At 29.4% G+C, this 23,359-nt stretch overlaps 1 protein-coding gene across 1 annotated transcript in view; it reads right to left on the minus strand.

The window, feature by feature from the left end:
• Window positions 1–19,402, minus strand: part of Smp_150830 (hypothetical protein) — a gene marked incomplete at both ends in the record, with an annotated part of 43,937 nt that extends 24,535 nt beyond the window's left edge. The window contains 4 exons of the mRNA XM_018796916.1: window positions 1,696–1,786; window positions 10,736–10,882; window positions 12,090–12,198; window positions 19,192–19,402. Of these exons, the coding sequence (XP_018652010.1) occupies window positions 1,696–1,786; window positions 10,736–10,882; window positions 12,090–12,198; window positions 19,192–19,402 (558 nt within the window). The remainder of the gene's footprint in view (window positions 1–1,695; window positions 1,787–10,735; window positions 10,883–12,089; window positions 12,199–19,191) is intronic.
• Between the last annotated feature and the right edge of the window lie 3,957 nt (window positions 19,403–23,359).

Genomic DNA, 23,359 nt, shown 5'->3' on the forward strand with positions numbered 1-23,359 from the left:
AAAATACACAATCCAATGTTTCTTCACAATAGATACAATAAAACACTACAATATTTAATTAGTTTATTTAATTTTAAAGATTATAATCGTTGGATCAGTATACATTTTGTTAAACATGTAATTGAATCTCACTGATGAGTGTGAATAAGTGCGAAATATTAATTGATAGGTTACTACTGATGAAAACTATGGTTAAAAAAATCACTGTAATGAACACTAGTAAAACTAGAAGAAATAATAAAATAATGATGAAAATATAACTGAAAGCGTGAGTCAATTGAAGTTAAACCACCAGGGAAAACCTGGAAGAACTGGATGGCCGTTTAGTTCTATTGTGGGACTCCTCAGCAGTACGCATCCACGACATCACCTCACGAGATTCGAACCCAGGACCTACCGTCCAGTGCTTCCAGGTTTTCTCTGGTGGTCTAGCTTCAATTGACTCACGCTTTCAACTATGAAAATACTAAATCTCCACAAAACCCCTTCTGATAATGAAAATATAACTCTTAATTAAAGTATAATTAATCTATATACTTTCAAATGATTTCTAGATATTTATAAATATGTTAGAAAAACTATTACGGACTCCAAAGTTAACTGAATAAGTCGAGATTACCATAATTAGAAATATGGACTTAGAAAGTTCTCATATTTTGTGTTTGGATGATTTAGTAATCAATAGACTTAACTTTTTCTTATTAATTAACTGTAAAGAAATGAGAATGTGTAACATGCAATATTATAAATTAGATGTATTTAAAAAGGATTTTATATCAAATTATTTGTAATTATGTTTTATATTATTCTCCTAACGGAAAATTGCATTTTTCATCCAAAATAGTTGGATAATTTGAATATACAATCATTTTACACTTGTGTTAAGTGGAGAAGATTTGTAGCTCAAGTGGGTGATTTTTATAAATGTTTCATTGTCCTTCTGAACGACATCATCAGCACAAACTTCGGGTAGATCTAGATTTTCCTGTCAGCTATCTTCATAAAGTGTAGCATTGAACTGATATGTTACGAAAGTTTTCAAATACATCGACAACTATTTAGCTGAATAACGCCGCCAAAATTCTCATCCTAAATAACAAGCATCCTTTATCATATGTACTTTCAGTGTGTATTTATTAAATAATTGGTTTATGAGTTTTTATAATATCCAATTGTAAGTCTTCATTTAACTCACCAAATGTTATTTATTTCTTTTGTTGTTCAAAAATTACAGTAAACTAATCATCGATTTGTTATTTACAAATATTCTTGTCATATGCATATCTGTGTGTTTTAGCCTTATATTTTTATGAATATAATAATGTGAACCTTGAATTTTAAATTATACGCAATAACGCGAAATGTTTGATTGTGTTTTGTTGGTACTTTAACTGGTACGATGGAAGAGCTTCAGAATTTCGCGTAGCTGTTGATACTATGAAACTTTTTATTAGACTAAGAGTTGCTAATGTGAGTTTATTCATTTGACATAATCTAACCTACTACCAAAATGTTTATATAAGATAGAATGAATAGACCCAACTACACTGGTTTAGTCAGACCCTTGAATATATGATTATATTATCAATGAAGCTTATTATCTTGGTTTATGTTTATTTTACAAATATAGGACTGTTCATTATTATTGAATTATATACAAGGAGAAATAAACATATGCCAAAACAAACTGTTCACCTTTTGTTTTAATTGCTCTTTTTCTTGACTAACTTGTAGCTCGAGTTCTTCGACTAAATTGTGCAATTCTTCATCTTGTTTCATTATTTTACTATTAAAGAAAGAGAGGGAAAAAAACAAAAAGACCAATCGATTACAGAAATAGTAAATAATGTTAGTAATAGAGGTTGTTGAATGCTGTCATTATACATTATAGGTTGACTCTGGTTAGAAAACTAATAAAAACCAAAAATTACTGGACAGCTGTTCTATCGTAGTATTGAACACCTCTATAATGTACACTCACAGTCACACCAAGTCTTGGATTTCTGATCTCTGGTGATTTCCAAAGCCTGTCTAACATGAATCACTCTTTGATGCAAAATCATAAATGATTGAAAACCTTATATGGAATGTATAAAATTTCACTATGATAAATTTCAGGATTCGTAACTGATTTCTACAAGGTTTGGGTGAATCACTTTATTCTTTGACGTTTAATTATTATCAAGTTATTAAAAACCTAATTAATTTAATAAAGTAATTGGAGTTGAAAAGAAAGATACTCAAAATCATTTGTTTAATTGTATTATTTAATTTGAAGTCGATGTAATGCCTTACAGGCAAAGTTTTGTAGATTAATGAATAAAATTTGTTTTCAATAATTAAGATCATGAGTCATTTGAAGCTAGACCACCATGGAGAACCTGGAAGCACTGAACGGCCTTTTGGTTCTATTGTGGGGCTCCTCAGAAGTGCGCATCCACGATCTCGCCTCGAGAGATTTGAACCCAGGACCTATCGGTCTCGCGCCAGAGCACTTAACCTCTAGACCACTGAGCTGGCCGGTATTCAACGGTGTTAATGTCTAACTTCAACCAATCGACTCATGATCTCAACTATTAAAATTACTATCATGTCCACAAAACCCCATCTGATATTAAAATTCATTTGTTTAGTCTTGTAAATGTTAACATGATATTTTATATTGTAGTTCATTATTTCATTGAATTGTTATCCACCATCTATAAACCTTATTTAAATTAAAAGGTTTTGTTTCGGTATTTTTTATTATCGATTTTTACGGAGATTTATCTGAACTTGACAATTTTTGATAATGCAGCTGAAGTTGAATAGTTATCTCGGTTGATGGAACACAGTGCATATGGTAGGATTCAAAGAATAAGATTTTCCATAGTAGTTTGTTTATTTCCAGTTAATTTTAATTGAATAAATTTCAGGGTGATAGTGAAAAGAGTAGTTCATCTGTAAAATAATTTTTTTTTCTTTGAAATTTGAATTAGGACAGTTAATGAGTATCAAGATGTGAAATGTTTCTCATAAGCTTATTTAACAACATAATTGTTAAATGGAATATAAATGATTACTATAACACTAACTGATCACTGGATAGTTACTCGTATCGTGATTATCTAGTCTTTTGTGAGGATAAAATTGTACCAAATGATCAGTTCCAGCTAGTTTAAAACTTTTGGTTAAGAAATAATACCGATTAGTTCCAACCACCTAACATTCATGGTGATTTTTAAATTTTCATCACTAAAGTCACAAAACAATGACAACATTATTACTTTACTATATTGTCTACTAAAACAAATATTCTCAGTAAAGTGTAGTGTTTTTGAACATGGAAGTATTCTGTCTTCAGTTTACATTAGTTTCAGCAGTTAAATACTCTATATTAACACAACTGCATGAAGAAATATATAAGTAGTTGTCAAATTTGATAGCTGCTTATGAAAATTAATGTAACTATCCACAGACTCTAAATAAAAGGTTATAAAAAGGATAGAACTACTACTTAAAATGTTTGAGATTCGCATAATTTGACGTAGAACATTTACTCAAATAAAACTAGACATTTCATACTGAATTAGGCCGCCTTTGATATAGAAGGTGATAACGTCATACTATAATTAAATTAAATTTGGAGTTTGGACCATTTACTTAATAATATTATGCTAACTACATGGATTGAGTTTATTCGTATGTGGGATAGTGGTTGTATGGTGATAAGGAGTCGAACCAATATTCATAGCTCTATTATGTTCATTTATACTTTGATCTGTTTAAAACAATAGATTTAATGTGATGAGAATATATGGATTTAAATATAGTCATGGTTGTGAATGAGCATTACTGAGTCTCTGTCGATTCCAAAAGTTAGGAAATCAACACTTTGTTCCCTGATGTCGATCACAGGTCCAGGTAAACTATCATTAATATATTACTACTATAAAACGTTATAAAATATCCATTTAGTAAAGTTCATATATGATGACCATTTTGATATAAATATATTGAAAGTCTGTCAATATTTTATGAATTGATATGTTTTTCAGTTCTCACTCATAATGACTGGCATTTATTCTTACGGTAACCATATTACCTATTAGGACTTCATTGTGCTACAGGCATTTCCAATGTACAAAATATCACCGGTTGTTGTGGATTTGTTGAACGGAGAAATCATTTTTATTGCTTCTAACTGATTTGTTAATTTCAGCATATTTAAAGTAATGCACACAGATTATCTAAGAAATTTAAATTAGGTTCTAAACAATTTATATATTTACCATAATTAACTGAATTAAATAGAAGGATCAGGTGTGAAATGTCAATAATTATCATACTTCCTTACTAGGTGTAAACTAATTAACTGACTTGAGCACACACTTAAATCTGTTTAATACCTGACCCATTAATGTCAATTCATCAGAATACAAGAGATTAATTTACATATTATATACATGTATAATGTTATTAGTAGCATATCTAAAAGTTTTCTTCAACAAGCAATGGAAATAAGGAGTCGATCCGCACAGGTTAAGCATATACCAGTTGAGACTAATCAATTTCAGTTCTTAACATTAACAAAGAAGAGATTTCAAATAAAGTTTTTACAGCTTAAGATATCGATAATCTATTTTATGGTTATTGAAACCATTGACTAATAATCATGTCATGTGGTATTTTCAAATCAAAATATTTCTACCGTCCTAATGTGTAAATATAACCAATTTATTAAGTCATTAAAATTGATTCCCATTTTCAAGTTATAACGTGTGTACTATCAGATATTTCGGTATATAATATACTATTGCTGTTAAGTCGTAAGCTCAATATTGTGTAATTATGTACTTGGGAAACTTAAAATATTTTAGTTTTGTGAAACTTAGCTACGAGATCATATAGTTGACTGTACTTACTAATTAGTACCACCATATAGTTATTATTTTATGACTGCCAATGCAAATAATATATAAAACGGATGCTTAGAGTATGCAGGTAATCATTTACATATTTTAAACTAATGAAGGTCATCTTCATGAATAATCAAAAACACAAGATTGATAAAGTTTTTTAATAACGCCGTTATTGATTTCTGTCTAATATGTCTATTTAATGAAGAGGTAAAATACAACATCTGAACGCATGAAGTCTATCTTACAAGGGGTGAAAAGTCTACTTAAAAACCGAAATGTTTGACCAATAAAAATATCTAATAATTAATGATTAATTCAGATGTCAGAGAATTATCTTTTTAACTACACTGCAATTAAATTCAAAGATTGTTGAAGTTATAATCGCTTGCAATTCAATAGACCAAAACTTCAGAATCTAGACAACATACCTACTGATGTTATAATTCTTCACTACTGCTGTCATTGCACGCACAACCTCAACAGTCACCTCATTATCACGACGAAATTCTGAAACATATCAATGTGTACGGAATGGTTTCATGATATTTAAGAAAAAGGCCAAGCAATTATTCACTTAACCAGCGTTTGATCAGTATTGTGACGAAACACTTTAACACTAAGTTTCCTTGTAGTCAACTTATTTCTAAATGTGAAAAAAATTCTTACGAAAATAACAGCAGTTACTTAAATTACACACTACCTGTATAAAATCCATTTAAAAAAGAAAACTCGTATTGCATAGTGTTATTCAGAAATCGATTCTTCTTATTTCGCTAAAAATCAGAATTGTAGAACAAATTATAGCACGTTTCGTTTAGTCATTATACATATGTATATATGTAGGCCTATTTCGGAAAGGGAGTTACTTTGAATTTCTGTTCAAAAGCTAATGACAATTTTCTTGCATAAGTCCTAAGAGTTTTAATTTACGTTAGATTTTGGTTACGGTTATACTATACGGATTAAATACATTTCTTCGGTCTTAGAACTATATAGTAGTTAGCACTAATTAATTGTTTCTTTAAGAATATTGTTGTGAAAATTAAAGTGGTAATAATATCCTTTTTTTAATCCTGTGAGTAGACTTCTGAGGAGTTTCAAACTAAGATAAAATAACTGACTAATATACTGTAGTTTTCGGTGGTTTTTTTATCAGAGTTATTTTTGATCTCAAGTGACATATGCTTTAGAAAATATCACTTAGATTTCAGACCTGGTTATAAATAGAACAGTCTGAATTTGACACCTTGTTACATGAGACCATAAGTATTTCATTTAATAATAGTGGTTAAGAAGCCTTTGATGGCAATTCATTTGTTGACAAAGTAAAAACAAGTGGACTTCATCAGTTTAAGCCATTTACTATGGCTAAAAAATGGAAGGACTTGTGAGACATTATGGTGTCAGTTAATTATTATAAAAGATATAATCCATGTAAAATTCTTCTACATTTCTCTCCTTTTTAGAGAGAATGACATCTGCTAAAACTACAAAGACAATGTAGCTCTGTTACTTAAAAATAACATTTATTGCCAAAAAATCACCAATGTATGATTAATATCTTCGAATAATTGTTCAGCTCAAGAAAGCGTTAACCTAAAGTTAATGACCAAATAACCTGATCAAAACGACTATCCAAGCAGTAATCTTATGACCATTAACAACCCACTTCAGGATAGATTCTCGAATCTTTTTCAAATAGTCAATAAAACCTTTCGGTACAAATATATCGTAAATAAAGCAGCTTTCAACTGACACTATTTAATTGCTATCATGTTTTATCGGGAACGATGTCACTTTGAAAATTTTAAACTGCTTGATTGTACATTACTGTTTTAATGGTATCATAACAACTTCAATGTCTGGAGATTCAATTTTTCATCCAAATGAATGAAAATTTATATCACTATTATTTACTATTCAACGTTATTAACAGCACTTTTATTGAAAATGATCTCACTATAAGATTACTTCGTAATCTTTTTTTATATTTTTATTAATTAGTATTTGTTACAATGGCTCGTTGGCAAACTCAAGGAAGCTTCTAGAAGCCCAGAAAGGGCCGAAGACATTCCATCCAATCACCGCTAGGGGAGCATTGTAGAATGTCGACATGTAGCTCTCCTATTGGTTGAATAAGAAGGACCCCCTACGTGCCTACTGGCTGTCCGAAATGATGATTTATTTTCAGCCAAAAACTATAAATACATGAGATTTTTGTACTTTATTTGACACTTTTTTGGGAATAACATTCCTACTTACTAGTTTTCTGTCTTCTCTCATTTTGCGACTTGGGAGGGTTCTAGCGTTTGAGTGCTAAAGTATTACGCGATATACTAAGAATCTAAGTTCGAGATGTAACAATATTCTAATGTTTTAATAAAATATCTTCGTCAGATTTAAATTTAATACAATTTATACAACAATTACAATTTGGAATATCATTTTAACTCAGTCAAAATCATTTAAACAATATTGTACTTCTTAATAAAAACTGTGTTGAGGAAATGGATATTAATCATCCATATTTAGGTAAATAGAATATATATATATATAATGTATGTTCAAAAAAAATCTATGTTTATACACTATATATGTAAACTGTTTCACGGACAACATTTATTTGTAAATGTTTAACTAGATAAATCTAACAAGACACCTTCAATTGAATAGTAATATCTTAAAACTAGAAATAATTCTATGGAATCAATAGTTTTTGTATTCAAGAAAGTAATAATAATAATAAACTTTTAAAGGTAAAACATATAAATTTGATTTAAGTGAATGAAGAGAAGTAATCTACATTTCTAATTAGAAGATCATTGAGTCTCATTTTTTTAATGATAATAATAATTTTTTCTGGTTAGCGTTTTTTTTAGTGAGTTAGTTTTTCTACAGGATGGGGTCGCTACACCCATTCCCAACTCTCCTCCTTTGCTCGGGCTTGGGACCGGCAGTAACTCTGGAAGAGCTACTGGAGGAGTATTTATTGAACAATCAGTGATCTTTTATCAGTATGGTTGGTGGTTTCACTCAGAAACATGTGACGTCTGTAAGACAACCTAACTTAATAGATAACGTTAGTTTCTTCTATCTACATAATGACTTATCAAAAACAAAAAAATATTAGAGCAAACAGTTCTAATAATTTTATAAGCATCTACAGCTACCAGTCTATAATCATTGTATAACAAAAGCCAAAATAAGCTATATTAGTGAATTAAACAATATTATAAATTTAAAAATGGTGTATCCTTGCATTTGTTACGGTCTAAGTACCTTCAAAATCGTGTCATTTATCAATTGGAGAGATGAGATACAGAAGGTTAGAATGATTCGTTGTAAAGTATCAAGTTACAATCAATATAATATAATAAATCATGTGAATAAAATGTATATTAAGAAGGATTTTGTCTGATCAATCGAAATAGTTTAATTAATTAAATTTTTTTAAGTTTACTAATTTTATTTGCGATCTCATCCTCAGTTATTCCGAAAGACTTGGTGTTTCACATACGAATATGCACTATTCCGTGTCCAATGTCACTTTTTTGTGCTGTTTCGTCCTGAACTTTATTATTAAATAAACCAATTTACACATATCAATCTCTTTTATCATTTCTCCTTTTATTTATGGAAAAGTCAAAGCTATTAGTATTTAATAAAACAATAGAGAATGGATTCATTTTATTTTGTAAAGTTGATCATACATTTTTTGTTTAAAATTATCAAGAAAATATACCACGTTTACAAATGTTTCTATGCATTAAAACTAAACTGAAATGAATTTATATTCAGTGGATAATTAACTTTATTTTTTTTTAAAAAAAAAACGTATGAAAGACATGGATTTCATTAGTCTGGCAAATTATGGTTTATGTTCAAAGAAGAAAAAACTCAAATAAGTAAGTGAATGGACAAGCTACTGACGAGTTTTTTCTTGATCAAGTTCCACTCTTGAATATTCAGTTATCAAACAACATTTTAAGATTAGTTACTATTGCAAATATCTTGTTAAATGAATTTATGATTGTAAACATATATTTGTTTATCTTTATCAAAATGTAAATAATGAAAATTCTATTTCCTTTACCACTTTAAAATTCATTATGGTTTAATGAAATTAATTTTTTAAGTTTTTGAAACTATTGTAAACATTATTGATTTGAAAAGTATATCTTATAATAAAGTAAAAAGAACAATAATGGAAAATATTCTATTCAGAATGATCAATATCATTACGTTGTTTTAAATAGATAGAGATAACTCTGTTATTAACAGTAACATGGGATTAATTTATGATTCAGTCAGATGGTCACCTCATATCTTATATTTGATTTGATTGACTCTCATTATTCAGTACCTGTAAATAACATGTCGGTCACTAACGAGTAAATATAAAGTGTTTGTAGGGTTATTTATCAAACATTGATTCAACTTATAAACGATCTGAATTGTAATCTAGCACCACTTGTTCAAACATATTATTTTTGTTGTAAGCTGTTTATGACTTTGGTTCAATTTCATATAAAGTAATCGGTGAAATGTTCTTAACTAACACATACAGCTGTACAGTTTCAAATCTGTCTTGGAATTCGAGTACTTATTATCAACCGTCGGACCAAACAATAAAAAATAGCTGAGAATTTTTTTTTATGAATTCAACTATATCTAACAGCGAGGATGGGCACTGCTGAGGAGTCCCACAGTAGGGCGAAACGGCCGTCCAGTGCTTCCAGGTTTTTCATGGTGGTCTAGCTTCAACTGACTCATCATTTCAACTATATAAAATTACTGAAATCTTCACAAAACCCCCTTCCAAATAATATAAATGTTGGATCAATCGTCTAGTTGAAATATTTTTAAAAATTTCAACATGTGGATGAAAGCTTCTTTGCCTTATTCACTTTTTTTCATAAAGTTTTATCATATAGAAAAATAGAAGTAAACTGGTCTAAAATTGATCGAACGAAAAACTGTTATCTAATTATCTGAAGAAAAAGAAAGAGAAGTATGAACTGTGCGAATAAAACTAGGAGACATTCAAGAAGTAAACTGTACAAAACAGTAGTACTATTAAAATTACACACATTTTTACTAAAGCAGATACATTTGATTATACAGTTGTACTAAATAAAACTTATTGACTAAAAAGGGAATTTCGTGACATACCTTCTGGATGGTATTAGTAGACTATTAATCTTAATAAAATAGAGAGTAAAAGTGCTATATATTATTTGCATTTGCTGTATTCAATGTATGGGACCGTGTGATTATATCAAGAATTTATTTTGATTTTATATTGTTCAATTTATAATCAAATTTCTATCAAAATAAATAAAAACCAGCAATTGTAGATCTTGATTAACATGATTATAAGCAAGCTGAAATAATTTGGATGTATCTATTATTTATTTTTCTTAGAACCTATACACCTCTTCATTAGTTGCTGTTGATATTATTATACTCCATCCGCAACCCATAGCTTTATTCATCGCACTAAATGACTATCAATATATTGATCCATTTAAATAGTTTTTTTACCAGGTACTTTATCATTTTGAAGATCGAGGTTTGAGCAGTTTATAATAACTAACCTGAAGTGATGTGATTTTGAAACGGATGATTTTAACTATGAATCGATCAGATTAGATTTTACAGTCAAGATTATTCTATCTGGATAAAAAACTTTCTCCTTTCAGACAAAATAAATCCGTTGTAATCTCATTCCAAATATTTGAATATTTTTGTCAACCATCTAGTTACTAATGACAATTAATGCTAATAAAAAAGTACAAACAAATCATAAACAAATGATAAGAAATAAGGCTTACTTTTGTATCATACGTTCCATATTTTCATATTCTACTCTAGCCGTATTAACCTCTTTCATTATAGCTCTTAACATATCTTCAAATTCTGGTAATAAATGTGAATTAGCCAATTTCATATATTTCCATATATGCTTTACTTGTTCATAGCTAATTCACAAAAACAAACAAACAAACAATGAAATTGAAAATAAAACGAGGAAAAAACAAGCTATAGGTTAGTAAAAGAATGTGTTCAATTAAAGTTTATTATAAGAAGTCAACTTAATAATCAGTGTGTAATTGAAATTCTTTTAATTAGTTTAATTGGTTAAATAGTATGGAGGTAACAGTTTACATTTTAGGTAAATGAATAATTACACTTTTGATAGCTTTGTATTACACAGTGTATTTGTTTCATATTTGATATGAAGTAATCAGATCGATTGAGTTCGAATGACATCTTCATCTAGAATTAGTTTTACTAGTCATAGGAAACTGTTTGTTGAATTTGATCATTGTTGTTTATAGATAATCAATATGCTTTTTTTATCAGAAATCCAAGATTCTTTATTTTTCAAACAAGTAGTTTTTATGTATAGATGAAATCATGATTCACTTGAAGCTAGACCACCGTGGAAAACCTGGAAGCACTGGACGGACGTTTCATCCTATTGTGGGACTCCTCAGCAGTGTGCAACTCTAAACTGAATGTTTGTATCGACATGATACTAAAAAATATATCAATGATATATTTATATCCGGTGTCCTGTAATATAGCTTTAAGAAATATATAGATATGTTGTCGACAATCTTATCGACACAAGTGGTGTGCGTTATGAACTGACCTCAGCTAAAAAACCGTTGGACAAAACTTTGATTTACTGCTTAGTTTTTCTATAGTTCTTTATTGATATCATTTTACGATGAAAATCACTCTGGACATAAATAATATTTTCAATAATAATTGACTGGTTACAAGTGTCAAAATGATTATTATGAAGATTTATTGAGATATCATAACTGCTACACGTCGATGATGTTGACTAACGATCATATTACGTTTGAAATTAAGTTAATTCCAAACTATAGTCTACTAAATTCCAACTCATTGGTATGAGGGCGTCGTACAATGTTATATATGAAGTGTATAGTTGTGGATGCACAGTGATGAGAAGCTAGATACTAGGGCAAAGCAGCTATACCCTACTTCATATCTCTCGAACTGACACTTGTATTCGATAAGTGCTATCTTCGATGCATACTAACGTACTTTTTAATTTGTATTGATTACTATTACACATGTATATATTTGTAAACGTATAAATATATAAAGTAAAATGTATTTCTTCTAGTAGGTTTAACAAATTATTTTTACCTTTTCAACACATTTTCTGGATCTAATGATGATATAATTTGATTATATTGTTCGTCAATTTCTTCATCCAATACTAAATTGTTTGCAGCTTTATCAACTAGAAAATGACCTGTAATTAAATGATAATAATCAAATGATGATAACAATGACAGAAAGTAAAAACTCAAAATCATTTTGCATGAAACGAAACAAATAAGTTCAATTTTTTACTCATACTAGTTTGTTAAATTTGAATGGGAAATTGAATTACCGTCATCCTACTTAAGCATACTTAAGCATATTAATGAATTTGAAGTGTGCAAGACCTAATCAGCCAGAAGTTTCATAAATGATGTACATACGTGAAATTACTTCAATTAGATATGTTTTTTCAAGTTACCGTCAGTATTGAATTTTATTTTTAAATAGAAAATATTGGAGATCTCATTAAACTGTAGTAGCTTTGTTAAGTCGTTTTTAGCTCACTGTCCAATCATTTTATTTATAGAACTAGCTCTTCTTTCATTAAACAACCTGTTTATTTATTACGCTCGTTAATTCTGTGAAAGCTTTGTGTCATATGTAGATAAATTTCATTTCAAACTGTTATTAATTGAAGAACGATGAAAACAGTGATCAATGAATGTCAAATTGGTCCATTTTTAGAATCCTATAATTTAGATGTTATGCATATATTTTAGTTCAATATAACATAGTTTACTACGTAGAATTAACACTAATAATGAGTGCCTTTTAAAAAATTTCATGTGATGGTATGAGGTTCTTTTCTACAATAATCGACTATTGAATGACCTCTCAATTGTTCGAATCTAAATTTGACTCAAATGAAGAAACCCTCTATAGCTTTCAACTTCAGCACATGGATAAATATTTGTGAACATCTCTTAGTTGCTTCGTCAATACTAGTATAAATCAGCCAATAAACACTGAATATTTGAAAGTCTTAGTGGGTATCAACGTATAAAAGCCTATAAACCATGGATAAGGAAAGGCGTCAACATAACTGTTCTACCTTAGCTTGAAATCTTAACACGCAATACTAAAAATCAGTAATGAACAAATTAAAACCCATAAAATTATTAAAAAAGCTGTTTTGTTTCATATTCACAGGAAATAACTCTAAATAAAATGAATTAGCTATATTATCGCACTTCATCACATAGGGCATAAATGACACGTATTCGCTATTGTTATTACAAAATGATAAGTTTCCTTAGTTTGACAGAAACGTTCACAACAAATTCAGTTAACATCAATATAATTTATGTCAAAGAATTTTAAGCGAGGTTTTTGTAAAAAAAAAGTATTATTGTCTAAAGTATCATGGATAGCTTAAATGTATTAAAATTTTTGAAAAGATTTTTATAACTCAACACTCATGATATTTAACGAGATAGAATCATAATACTATTAGACTAATAACATACTATATTTCTAATTGGAGTCAAAAGGAAATTAATTTCTATCTAATAAAATTTGAAACCCTACATTAACTGAACTACAATGTAGTTCATTTTAATGAGTAACAATTTCTGAATTTAGACAGATGAATAACATGAACTGTTTATACAATTTAAATGTTTAAAAATAAAAATGGAAAGGAACAAATTCTTTATCAGTAGTTCTTAAAGTTTTATACTTCTGTTGTTCAACTTAGTGCAAAATAACAACAAACACTTAACATTTTAAGTAGAATGTATGATAGACTTGTACTATGGTGTGGGTTACTGATATCCACATAAGTAATATATGATGTCTGGTATTGAATGTATTTCAGTAGAAGATCGATAAGGGGAGAACGGGAAAGGCACGCTATTGGTACGAAAATGCAAGAACAATTATAATCGGAGACTATGGACAGATATTTGCAGAAGAAACAGTCAAATTGAGACAGTTGATTGTTATTTTGCAAATTAACTGTTCATTATATGGTTCTCATATTTTAATGAAATATTCTGTAATGTGCTAAAATACATTCGACTGTCCCTAGTCATGTTTTGTTCACTATAGTACTTATATGATAATATTCTCTTCTGATTTTCATTCAGGTTTATTGATATTCAAAAATTATGGTTTAATAAACTATCATAGATAAACAAGAGTGTAAAATAAAGTATGAGGAATTTTGGGACTATTAGTAATTTTAAAACAGTCAAGGTGTAATCATCGGAACTTTCATTATAATCGAAGTTTGGACCATGTATTAAAGGTTTTCAATTGAATACACAATATCTATTTGGTAAAGATCATACAGACTTTCGAAAAAAAACAGAAATTTCTGATGAAACACAGAATATACAATCTAGATGTTCATACTGTTTTTAATTGAACATATACGAAATACTATGTAGACTAAATAAGAGGAGAGTTAGGTAAATATACACTTTTAGTCATTGAAATAAACAAAGAAAAAAAAGGAATACCTACGATTTGATGTTACTACACTAATTTTCATCTAATGAGAAAAAGAACATAAAAATGATTTACGAGAAGATTAAAGAAAATATCGAAAAAGTTCAAAAGGTCAATATTTTACCAATGTTGCAATAAAAGAAATCCTTTAATGTTTCATATATGTATGTGAGGACGTGGTATACTGGATCAGTATTAGATTTAATAGTTAAGCTATTTAGTTTATCGTTTGACGGATAGTTACAAAGCTCATTTTGTGTATTTATAGATATTATTTCACTAGAATAAATTATAGTTGAAAGCGTGAGTCAATTGAAGCCAGACCACCATGGAAAACCTGGAAGCACTGAACGGCCGTTTCGTCCTATTGTGGGACTCTTCAGCAGTGTGCATCCACGACCTCGTCTCACAAGATTCGAATCCAGGACCTACCAGTCTCGCTTCAGAGCACTTAACCGATAGACCCCTTCTGATAAGAATAAATTATGCCAGAAGAAATCTTAATGAATTTATTCCATTAATATTATAATTGTAGTTCAGAAGTCATTTCAGGAAAGATTTCATTCATTTTTATTAATATCAAATTAAGTGAAATAAGATAAAACGAATGAAAATCTATTCATAAACAATCCAACTTTATTTCATGATAGAAATATTCATATAAATGAATGAGATCTGAAATAATTGGATTTGAATTGAATTACTATTTGACTAACCAACAACTCAACTGCTTGAAAAGCGATCTAATTTCCCCTTGAAAATCAATATTTTGTTTACTATTTTTAGAGGGACTGCTTACTAATATATGTTTGTCTTAGAAACTACACCTATTCAAAGATAATCAAAATACTGAAAATCGATCATAGAGAACAACTCTATGCTCTAAAGATGACTATTCTAGTATTAGATGGGAAGCGTTAACGTTTGTGGAGATATTATTTATACAAATATAATAAATATCTAAAATGATGGATGATAATGACAATAAGGAATAAGAGGTAATAAACATGCACAGTGTTTGTATAGCTCTGAGATTTCAAAAGGAACGGAAAATAACTAAACGATACTAGTTACCAAGGTAACACTATCAATTTAGTTCAGATAGAAGTTATTTGATTTGATAACTTGAAATAAATCAATGTCTTAGTTCAATGACTAAAAAAAGTCTTTCAATTTCATCTGCTTTGTTATCTGTGCAATTTTTTTATTACATGAAAGTCTAGCATTACCTTACAGAGTATTCAGGAACAAAGAATATTTTTTCATGAACAAGTTTTGTTTTAATTAACTTCTTTAGAAAAATGTACAGTTATAAGTCCATAATAATTGTGTTATTTCATAAAAGTCTGTTCTAAAAATAAATGCAGAGGTCTGCTTCACAGACATTTCAACAGTGTACATACTTTCTTCATTTTGTATACATTGGTTATGGGGAACAGCAAGACATAATCATTTTCCAGTTTACATCAAATCTCATTCAATAACAATTATTTAACTGCATATAGTTTGATTTTTCAACCATATTTCATTACATTTTCAAGAACCTTGTCAGCTCATTATGAACGTGTCTAAAATTTCAATCTTCGAAATAATATTATGATTAATATATTATTTCATTTTCATTTTTTGAGTAAATGATAGAGATATGTCATGTTTTATTAAAACCAGAGTTTAAATTTCGTTTTCGTAGAGTAATTTTATGCATTTATTCCGAATCAACAAATCGTTGCACATATCATGTTAGTTTTCGTAATTAGACACTTTAGATACGGACTAATTTAACTTATTATTTGTTTTACCTAATCAAAAGAAATATCACTACGTGAAACGGTTTTATCAGTATGGGGTTGTAGAAATTGTTGAGTTTAGATTAAGATCACGAATGGATCAATGTTAGACTATCATTAAAAACCTGGAAGCAATGAAAGACCGTTCCGTTCTGTTACGGGGCTCATCAGCGGTGTGCGATCATGATCCCTCACGCAGGATTCGTATCCATGACCTTCGGTCTCACGCGTGAACGCTTAACCTCTAGACTACTTAACCGGCATTCAACGGCGTTAAAGTCTGACTTCAACCACTCCACGATATTGTGCGACTGTCATTTTAAATCAATTTCATCCATTCATTGTTAGTGTTATTATTCTTGTTATGAGACACTGAAAGTTTTTATTCACTATACGTTAAGTTGAACGGTACTGAATGAATTTTAGACTTTATTAATGGTCTTTTTATTTGATAAAATTTATTATTAGGACGTTCCACATTATTTTGTGAAATAAGACGATAAAAATTTGAAGATATCTTTTTTTCATTCCAAGAATAAACCGCAATTCATTTATTGACTATGTCAAAATTATAATTTACAATCCCGTGAAACATCTGAAAACGAGGTTGTTTGTTTTATATACTTTACAGAGGATAAATCCAAAAACGCTAAAGAATTTTATGTGATTAAAAGTCTTTTCATATATGTATCATATATTTCATGAATTTTTTGATTATATTTATTGAGATTGAGTAAAATCATATATTTCAAATGATTTTTTAGATTTCAGTGTGAGTTGAACAATTCTAACGTCTGTTATGAAACATGCTCGAATATGAACTCAAGTTTTATTTGAATCTCCCAGATGGAATACACCAAAAGAATTCATAATGACATCATTGTGTATGGAATCTTTTGAATTATAACGTATGGTTTTATCAAATTCTTCAAAGTTACATAATTTTTTACATTTAACCCTACTATACAGTGATACATTGTTGTTAGTTTTTGTAATATCTAGCCCATGGTATCACAAAATCCCTCTAAACATAACACTGTTGATTGGGTATCACTACAAAATAATGTTTATTTATATCAATTACTGTTAACAATATTATGGATATTGAAACTATATTTTTCGTTATATCTGAAACGAAATATACTATAAAAGATTAAAATTAAAAGTGTCGACCTTATTATATTACACTTTGATATACTTTTACCAATTATATTTACCATACCTAAATTAAGCACAAGATAACAGTTAAAGGATAGAATATATTATCCAGCACTCTCGATGGAATAACTAATTATTATATTTCGGATTATTTTTTATGCATAGTTTTATTCTCCAGGTATGTCATATTACTTTCAATATTTACCGGTCATTTATATAGTTCTTGGTGATGAAGTAACATTGATTCAAAAATAATTTTCTTAGTTTATTGCCCATTCAACACCTTGTTTATTATGTCGGTAGATTGCATCTTTCGCCATGTAGTAAAATACACTCAAGATCATGGCTATTATTATTTGTTTAACATTAGTTACTTATTCGTTATGGACTTTAGGTCATTTTAGCTAGAAAGGACTATTTCAAAGAAGAAAGCAATTCTATTTTCCTATAAAGGGATAAAAAAGATAATCTGTCATAAATACTGTTATTATTATCATCGGCAAGATAATAAAAAGAAAGGTGATGAACAGGGTGGTGATTTATCAAATCTTATTTTTAGACCTTATCATTACTCACCGAAACTTCGAAAAATTAAGTATACTTTATCTACCTATTCGTAGTATATATATAGTTTAACTGACAGACTATGATACCTAGATGTAATATATGAAATAATTATATAGGTCATAGTCTCTTTTAAAACATTCATATCACACCTCTAAAACACACACATTTTGTCGGTAAAAGTGCCGAAATGAGGATCAGACTGAAGAATCACGTATGTCTATCAGATTCTCTAAAAATATTTATCTAAATATGAGTAAGAGATAACCTAATTAATTAAAGTGAGCTACTGTATCACAGATGTTTTGCATAGATCAGTTTAATTTGTCAATGGTACTTATCACTCTATAATCTCAGTTTGAGCGCCTTTGATAGCTAGAAAGATCTTGACAGCTATTTCTCACCATAAACAGAGTATTTATAAGTGCACATCTACAACCCCTCCATAAAATAAACGCTTGGCCTTTAGATCTTGTTGTGAACGTTAATCCATAAAACAACGTCCACAACAACAACTATTTTTGCGAAGTAAATAACTCTTCTTCAAAGACGTTTAGACTGTTAATTCATCAAATATGCATGGAGTGAAATATAATCAATCCCTAATTTGGGTGATGATGACCCAACCATGATTATGTTTTCTCTATTTAAGAAAATATAAGTCTTACCTTTGTTTATCTATAATTAAAGTCTGATGGTTGGTGAAATATGACAAAAACGAGCATCGGTTAAATATTTTTCCAATATCTATTCACTTTCTGTAGTAATTACACATCTGAAGTAGTCATTACCGAATAGTAGATGATGTTAATAGCTAACAATTCACTTGTATAAGTGATTTAATTTTACAAGTGATTGTTTGGAACCAGGATAATTAAATATCAGTATTTTTTATTTCATGGTCTTTTGACACAAGTCTGTTTTTCTACGAAAGCAGAATTCACCACGTGATTACAACAAACAAAACGGTTATACCGATCAAAGCTTTGAAATGAATATCTTTATCAATTCAACAACTGTTATAGTACAAAGTATTCTTTAATCCCTTAGCTTAATGGCTACCAGACAGTTGAGAAATGAATAAAGTTAATTCAGTTAACAACAAAGTTTATTTAATCACCAAAAATTAAATGGAATCATTACAAGAGAAGAATTTATTATATTATAAAATAATCACTTACCGAAACCTTGAATGAATTCATCCAAAGTCAATTGTCCATTTTTATCTTTATCTAGTAGATTGAATACAAAATCCAATTGTGACATCGTCAATGGTAAACGATCGCTAAGACGATCTAATGCTTGACGTGTTAAATAGCCACAATTATCTGTATCACAATGCATAAACAATTGACGAGCTTGTTCAATTATATCTGAACTACAGTCATCCATTATTATGTTGAAGTTTAAACACAATAATAATTGTATGGTTAGGAATAAAAAAATTTAAAGTAGTAACTGGAGAAACACTGTTGTCTGAAGTATATTTTACAACTTGAGTGTTACACGGTTTGGTTATGTAATGAACATTTATTCACTAACTAGTATACTTTGCATGGAATAGTTATAACTCAAAATAGTTTAAAGGAAAAACGTAAACATACATACAAAGTCATACTTAAGTAAATACATATTACATACACACACACATTTAACACGTACATTCACAAATAGATTTATGTACGTGCTTAATACATACGAATAAGTGGTAGTTTCCTTTCAATTTTTTTCATTTATTGGGCAATTTTCAAAAAAATAATTCTTAACAAAAATAGATTAAAAATTTTTATAGTTTATAATACTTTTAAATGGTCTGCTTCTGGACAGTATGGGTAAATAAGTACTATAAAAGGATTTATACAATAAAAGTCACTTGGATAAAAAGTTCAGATTATTGCAAAAAATGTAAATAATAGGGGGGAGGGGTTATAATTGATTATATTTTATAAATTATTTATTTCATATATACTCATTGATCTGCACACACACACACATCTATTATGGTAATCATGTGATTTTGAGCACATTAAATATTAAATAAATTTGTTAACCTTTAACAAACATGTGATTTTTAGTTATTGAGCATAAAGCTCAATTATTAGTGAACTCCATTGTGTGAATAAAAAAATACATATTTAAATTAATTAATTAATCATTTAGCCTGTAATCTGTATTCTAGGTATTTTTTTAAAATAAAATTATTTTCAAGAAGTTTGAAGTGAAAAATGTGGATTCAATAATTTCGAAAGACATTTTGTCTGCTATAAAGTGAATTCTGTTTGTTTAAATTCATAAGTCGTAACATGTAAACGAACTGTCTAATTGTAAACAAAGATGGATAGTGGCTAGTAGTGGAATCCAGGACGCGCGTTTCGCCCTATTTGAGACTCGTCAGCTGGATGTACCTGCATCTCAGAGTTGATGTTCACTCTAGGACTCGAACCCAGTGCCTTTCGCTTCAAACGCCATCGCGTTATCCTTTCACCCACTGAGTCCTGATAGCCACTTGCTTGTGTATTGGGATGAAGTTTAAATTCACTTAGTATTGTTTGTTTGAATCTTCCCATTGATGTTTAAGGACTGCAACTGGTCAGTCTCTAATTGACATATGTATATACTGTGCGTATTGCCTCGATATAACCCTAATTCACAAGCGTTGGAAGGAATTGGTCTTCATAGTTCTATTCTACTAACGAAAATGTATTAGCTTGAATCTTATAATTCGAATCAATCAAACATCAACACAAATAAACATGGACTATGGAAGGAATTCTTTTTATAGGATTGCTTAACGTTTGTTAAATTATTACACTTAAAGGCTAAACAAAAGTTACTTAGAGTATATAATAGAAAAAACCATTGATGTCTTTCATTTGTTTTTTGTTTTTTAAATAAAACTGAAATAATTTTGTGGTGAATTTTGGTTATACATCAAATATTTTCCCGGTAGACTATTTTTTTAAGCAGCGCTATTCAATATTAGAAGACTTATAGGTTTGTTTGCAAAACTCATGAATTGACAATAATGATCCATTACTATTTGAAACATAAATTTGCATTAGAAACAGAGAAAATGAATTTTTTTATTGGACACATTGACATTTTACAATTGCATCAGTTCTTCCTAAAAACAACATATCCAATGATTGGTAGAATTGTAAACAGGGATCTAATAATACAAATTAGAAATATTTCAACTGTAGAAACTCTTATAACGTGATTGGATAGAATGACATTCAGAGATCAGTATATTCGTAGCTTACAATTCGTTCTTAAAATTACAGATGGTTAAACGCAGACTACTAGAGTTGCACAGAGTAATCCAAAGAACTTTTAATGCAGGTAAACTACAATTATTGTTTTCTACACATCTAATGATCATTTCGAGATCGGAAGATAAATTACCTAGACTGGCCACTTCTTTCTATTTTTGTCGATGAAGCTGCTCTTGTGGAGCAAGCTCTATTGGCAGGTGTTCTAGGAAGTTATGTTTTCGGCCCGCGACCACCTCTCGGTGTGATTAAGCAAAGGTATAGTTAAAGCTGTCAACAGTTAAATCTTAGCTCATTTAGTACTAATGAGCCATACAATCAACATGAAGCAATAGTTCACAACATTATATCGTGTTGGCAGCAATCTGCATAGATCCGTCAGACTAATAATCATTCAGATGGTTGAAGCAATAACTATTCGGATCAAAAAGCCAGAGCCTTGTGTCCGGAAGGAGTATATTCGACCGCTCCTTTTACTTCTGCCGAATTCAGACCTAACTAGTTAATAATCATTTTTTATGATATGGTGACGTAATTTGATTAGTGTTTATTTTCATAATTTAAGCTAATGTTATTCACACATCTAATCATTGCTATTATTATCATTATCACTATTATTATAACACCCGGCAACCTTTTTGATAATTATGTTCAACATCCATCCCTACTTGCAGATTCTTACCCAATTCATAATATTCTACATATTACTTGATTTCTGATTTATAATTACAGTGTTATCTCTCACCCCATGTTAACCACATTTATTCTAATCATTAATTTTACAATTTCATTTAACATATATTCAAGTTAACACATCGTATTAGTCACCCCGACACTAACCATTTGATATGATTTTATATAACAAATGATCTAAAATTTACATATTATGATTTTAAATGTTATACTCTGCTTTAAACCTGGCCAATGTTATGGATTGTTAACTCGGATATATAAATGCAGAACCTGATTAGAAATTATTGGAAAGAATATTCCTCGTTTATATTACCTGTTTCAATATGATGGGATATTTCAGAGAATATCAAGACGCCATTGGCGGCCTGTTTAAACATCTGGGCTACCTGTTCCTGTCATCTAGATATTTCAACAAGTTATCTAATTTCGTTTGTTTTAATACATCATTATGCCTATTAATCGCACAACCTATTCAGGTGCGTTTCTGAAAAGTGTAAGACCTTTCGCTGTAAAGGTTATAGAAGGCCTAATTAGAGATATCGTGGTTGCTGGCAATATGCAGCGAGAAAAATGTACATTATCCAGATGTCAATTGACTGAGCTGCTAACTTTGAACTGGCGATTACTCAATATTTATCGTCAGGAAGGACGAAGAAGTAAGAAACGGAAACTTGTTGAAGTACTTTATGCTGAGAATTCCATATTGTACCAAAAATATAATATTGAATAAAGCTAATAATAATAATAATAAGAAGAAGAAGAAGAAGAAGAAATACCTTTCAATGCTCTTCTGTATGTAAACATTAAAGTAACTGAATTCTTGTCTAATATTTTGTGATCTCCCAACGAGTAGAAAATTGTGTTTCTGACGTTTCGTGACTTGATGTAAGTTATTTCCTCAGAGTACATAAATAACCGAGACAAGTCTAGATAATACAAGGGAAACAATGCAGAATGTATTTAGTAAAATCAAAATCATAATGGGTCGGAACATGTCAATGTCATCTTATTTTGGTCAAGATGATTCTGTTTGACATATCACTGCGTTAATTTGTGCTTAAGAAGGTGGGTATGAATTCTCATCTGGTTACAGAAAATGGTCTTATAATAGTCTTAGGCATTAGTTTCACTTGTTATAAACTGGCCGGTACCCAATAATGAAGTTATCAGAAAATTTTAGATACTACATAATTAACTGCTCAGACCTGTAAAGTTTATTTTTCAAAATCTCCCTGAAAAACTTAATGAGATATTTACTTAACTGAAAACCAACACTATCTACATAGATTTAAAGCATTTTGTAAATGATTTTGGTTTAGGAGTAAGCAAACATTTTTTGACTACTTATACAGGATATTTTTACGATAGTCATCAATATTATTTT

Source organism: Schistosoma mansoni, chromosome 4, assembly GCF_000237925.1.
Source record: "Schistosoma mansoni strain Puerto Rico chromosome 4, complete genome".
Lineage (NCBI taxonomy): Eukaryota > Metazoa > Platyhelminthes > Trematoda > Strigeidida > Schistosomatidae > Schistosoma > Schistosoma mansoni.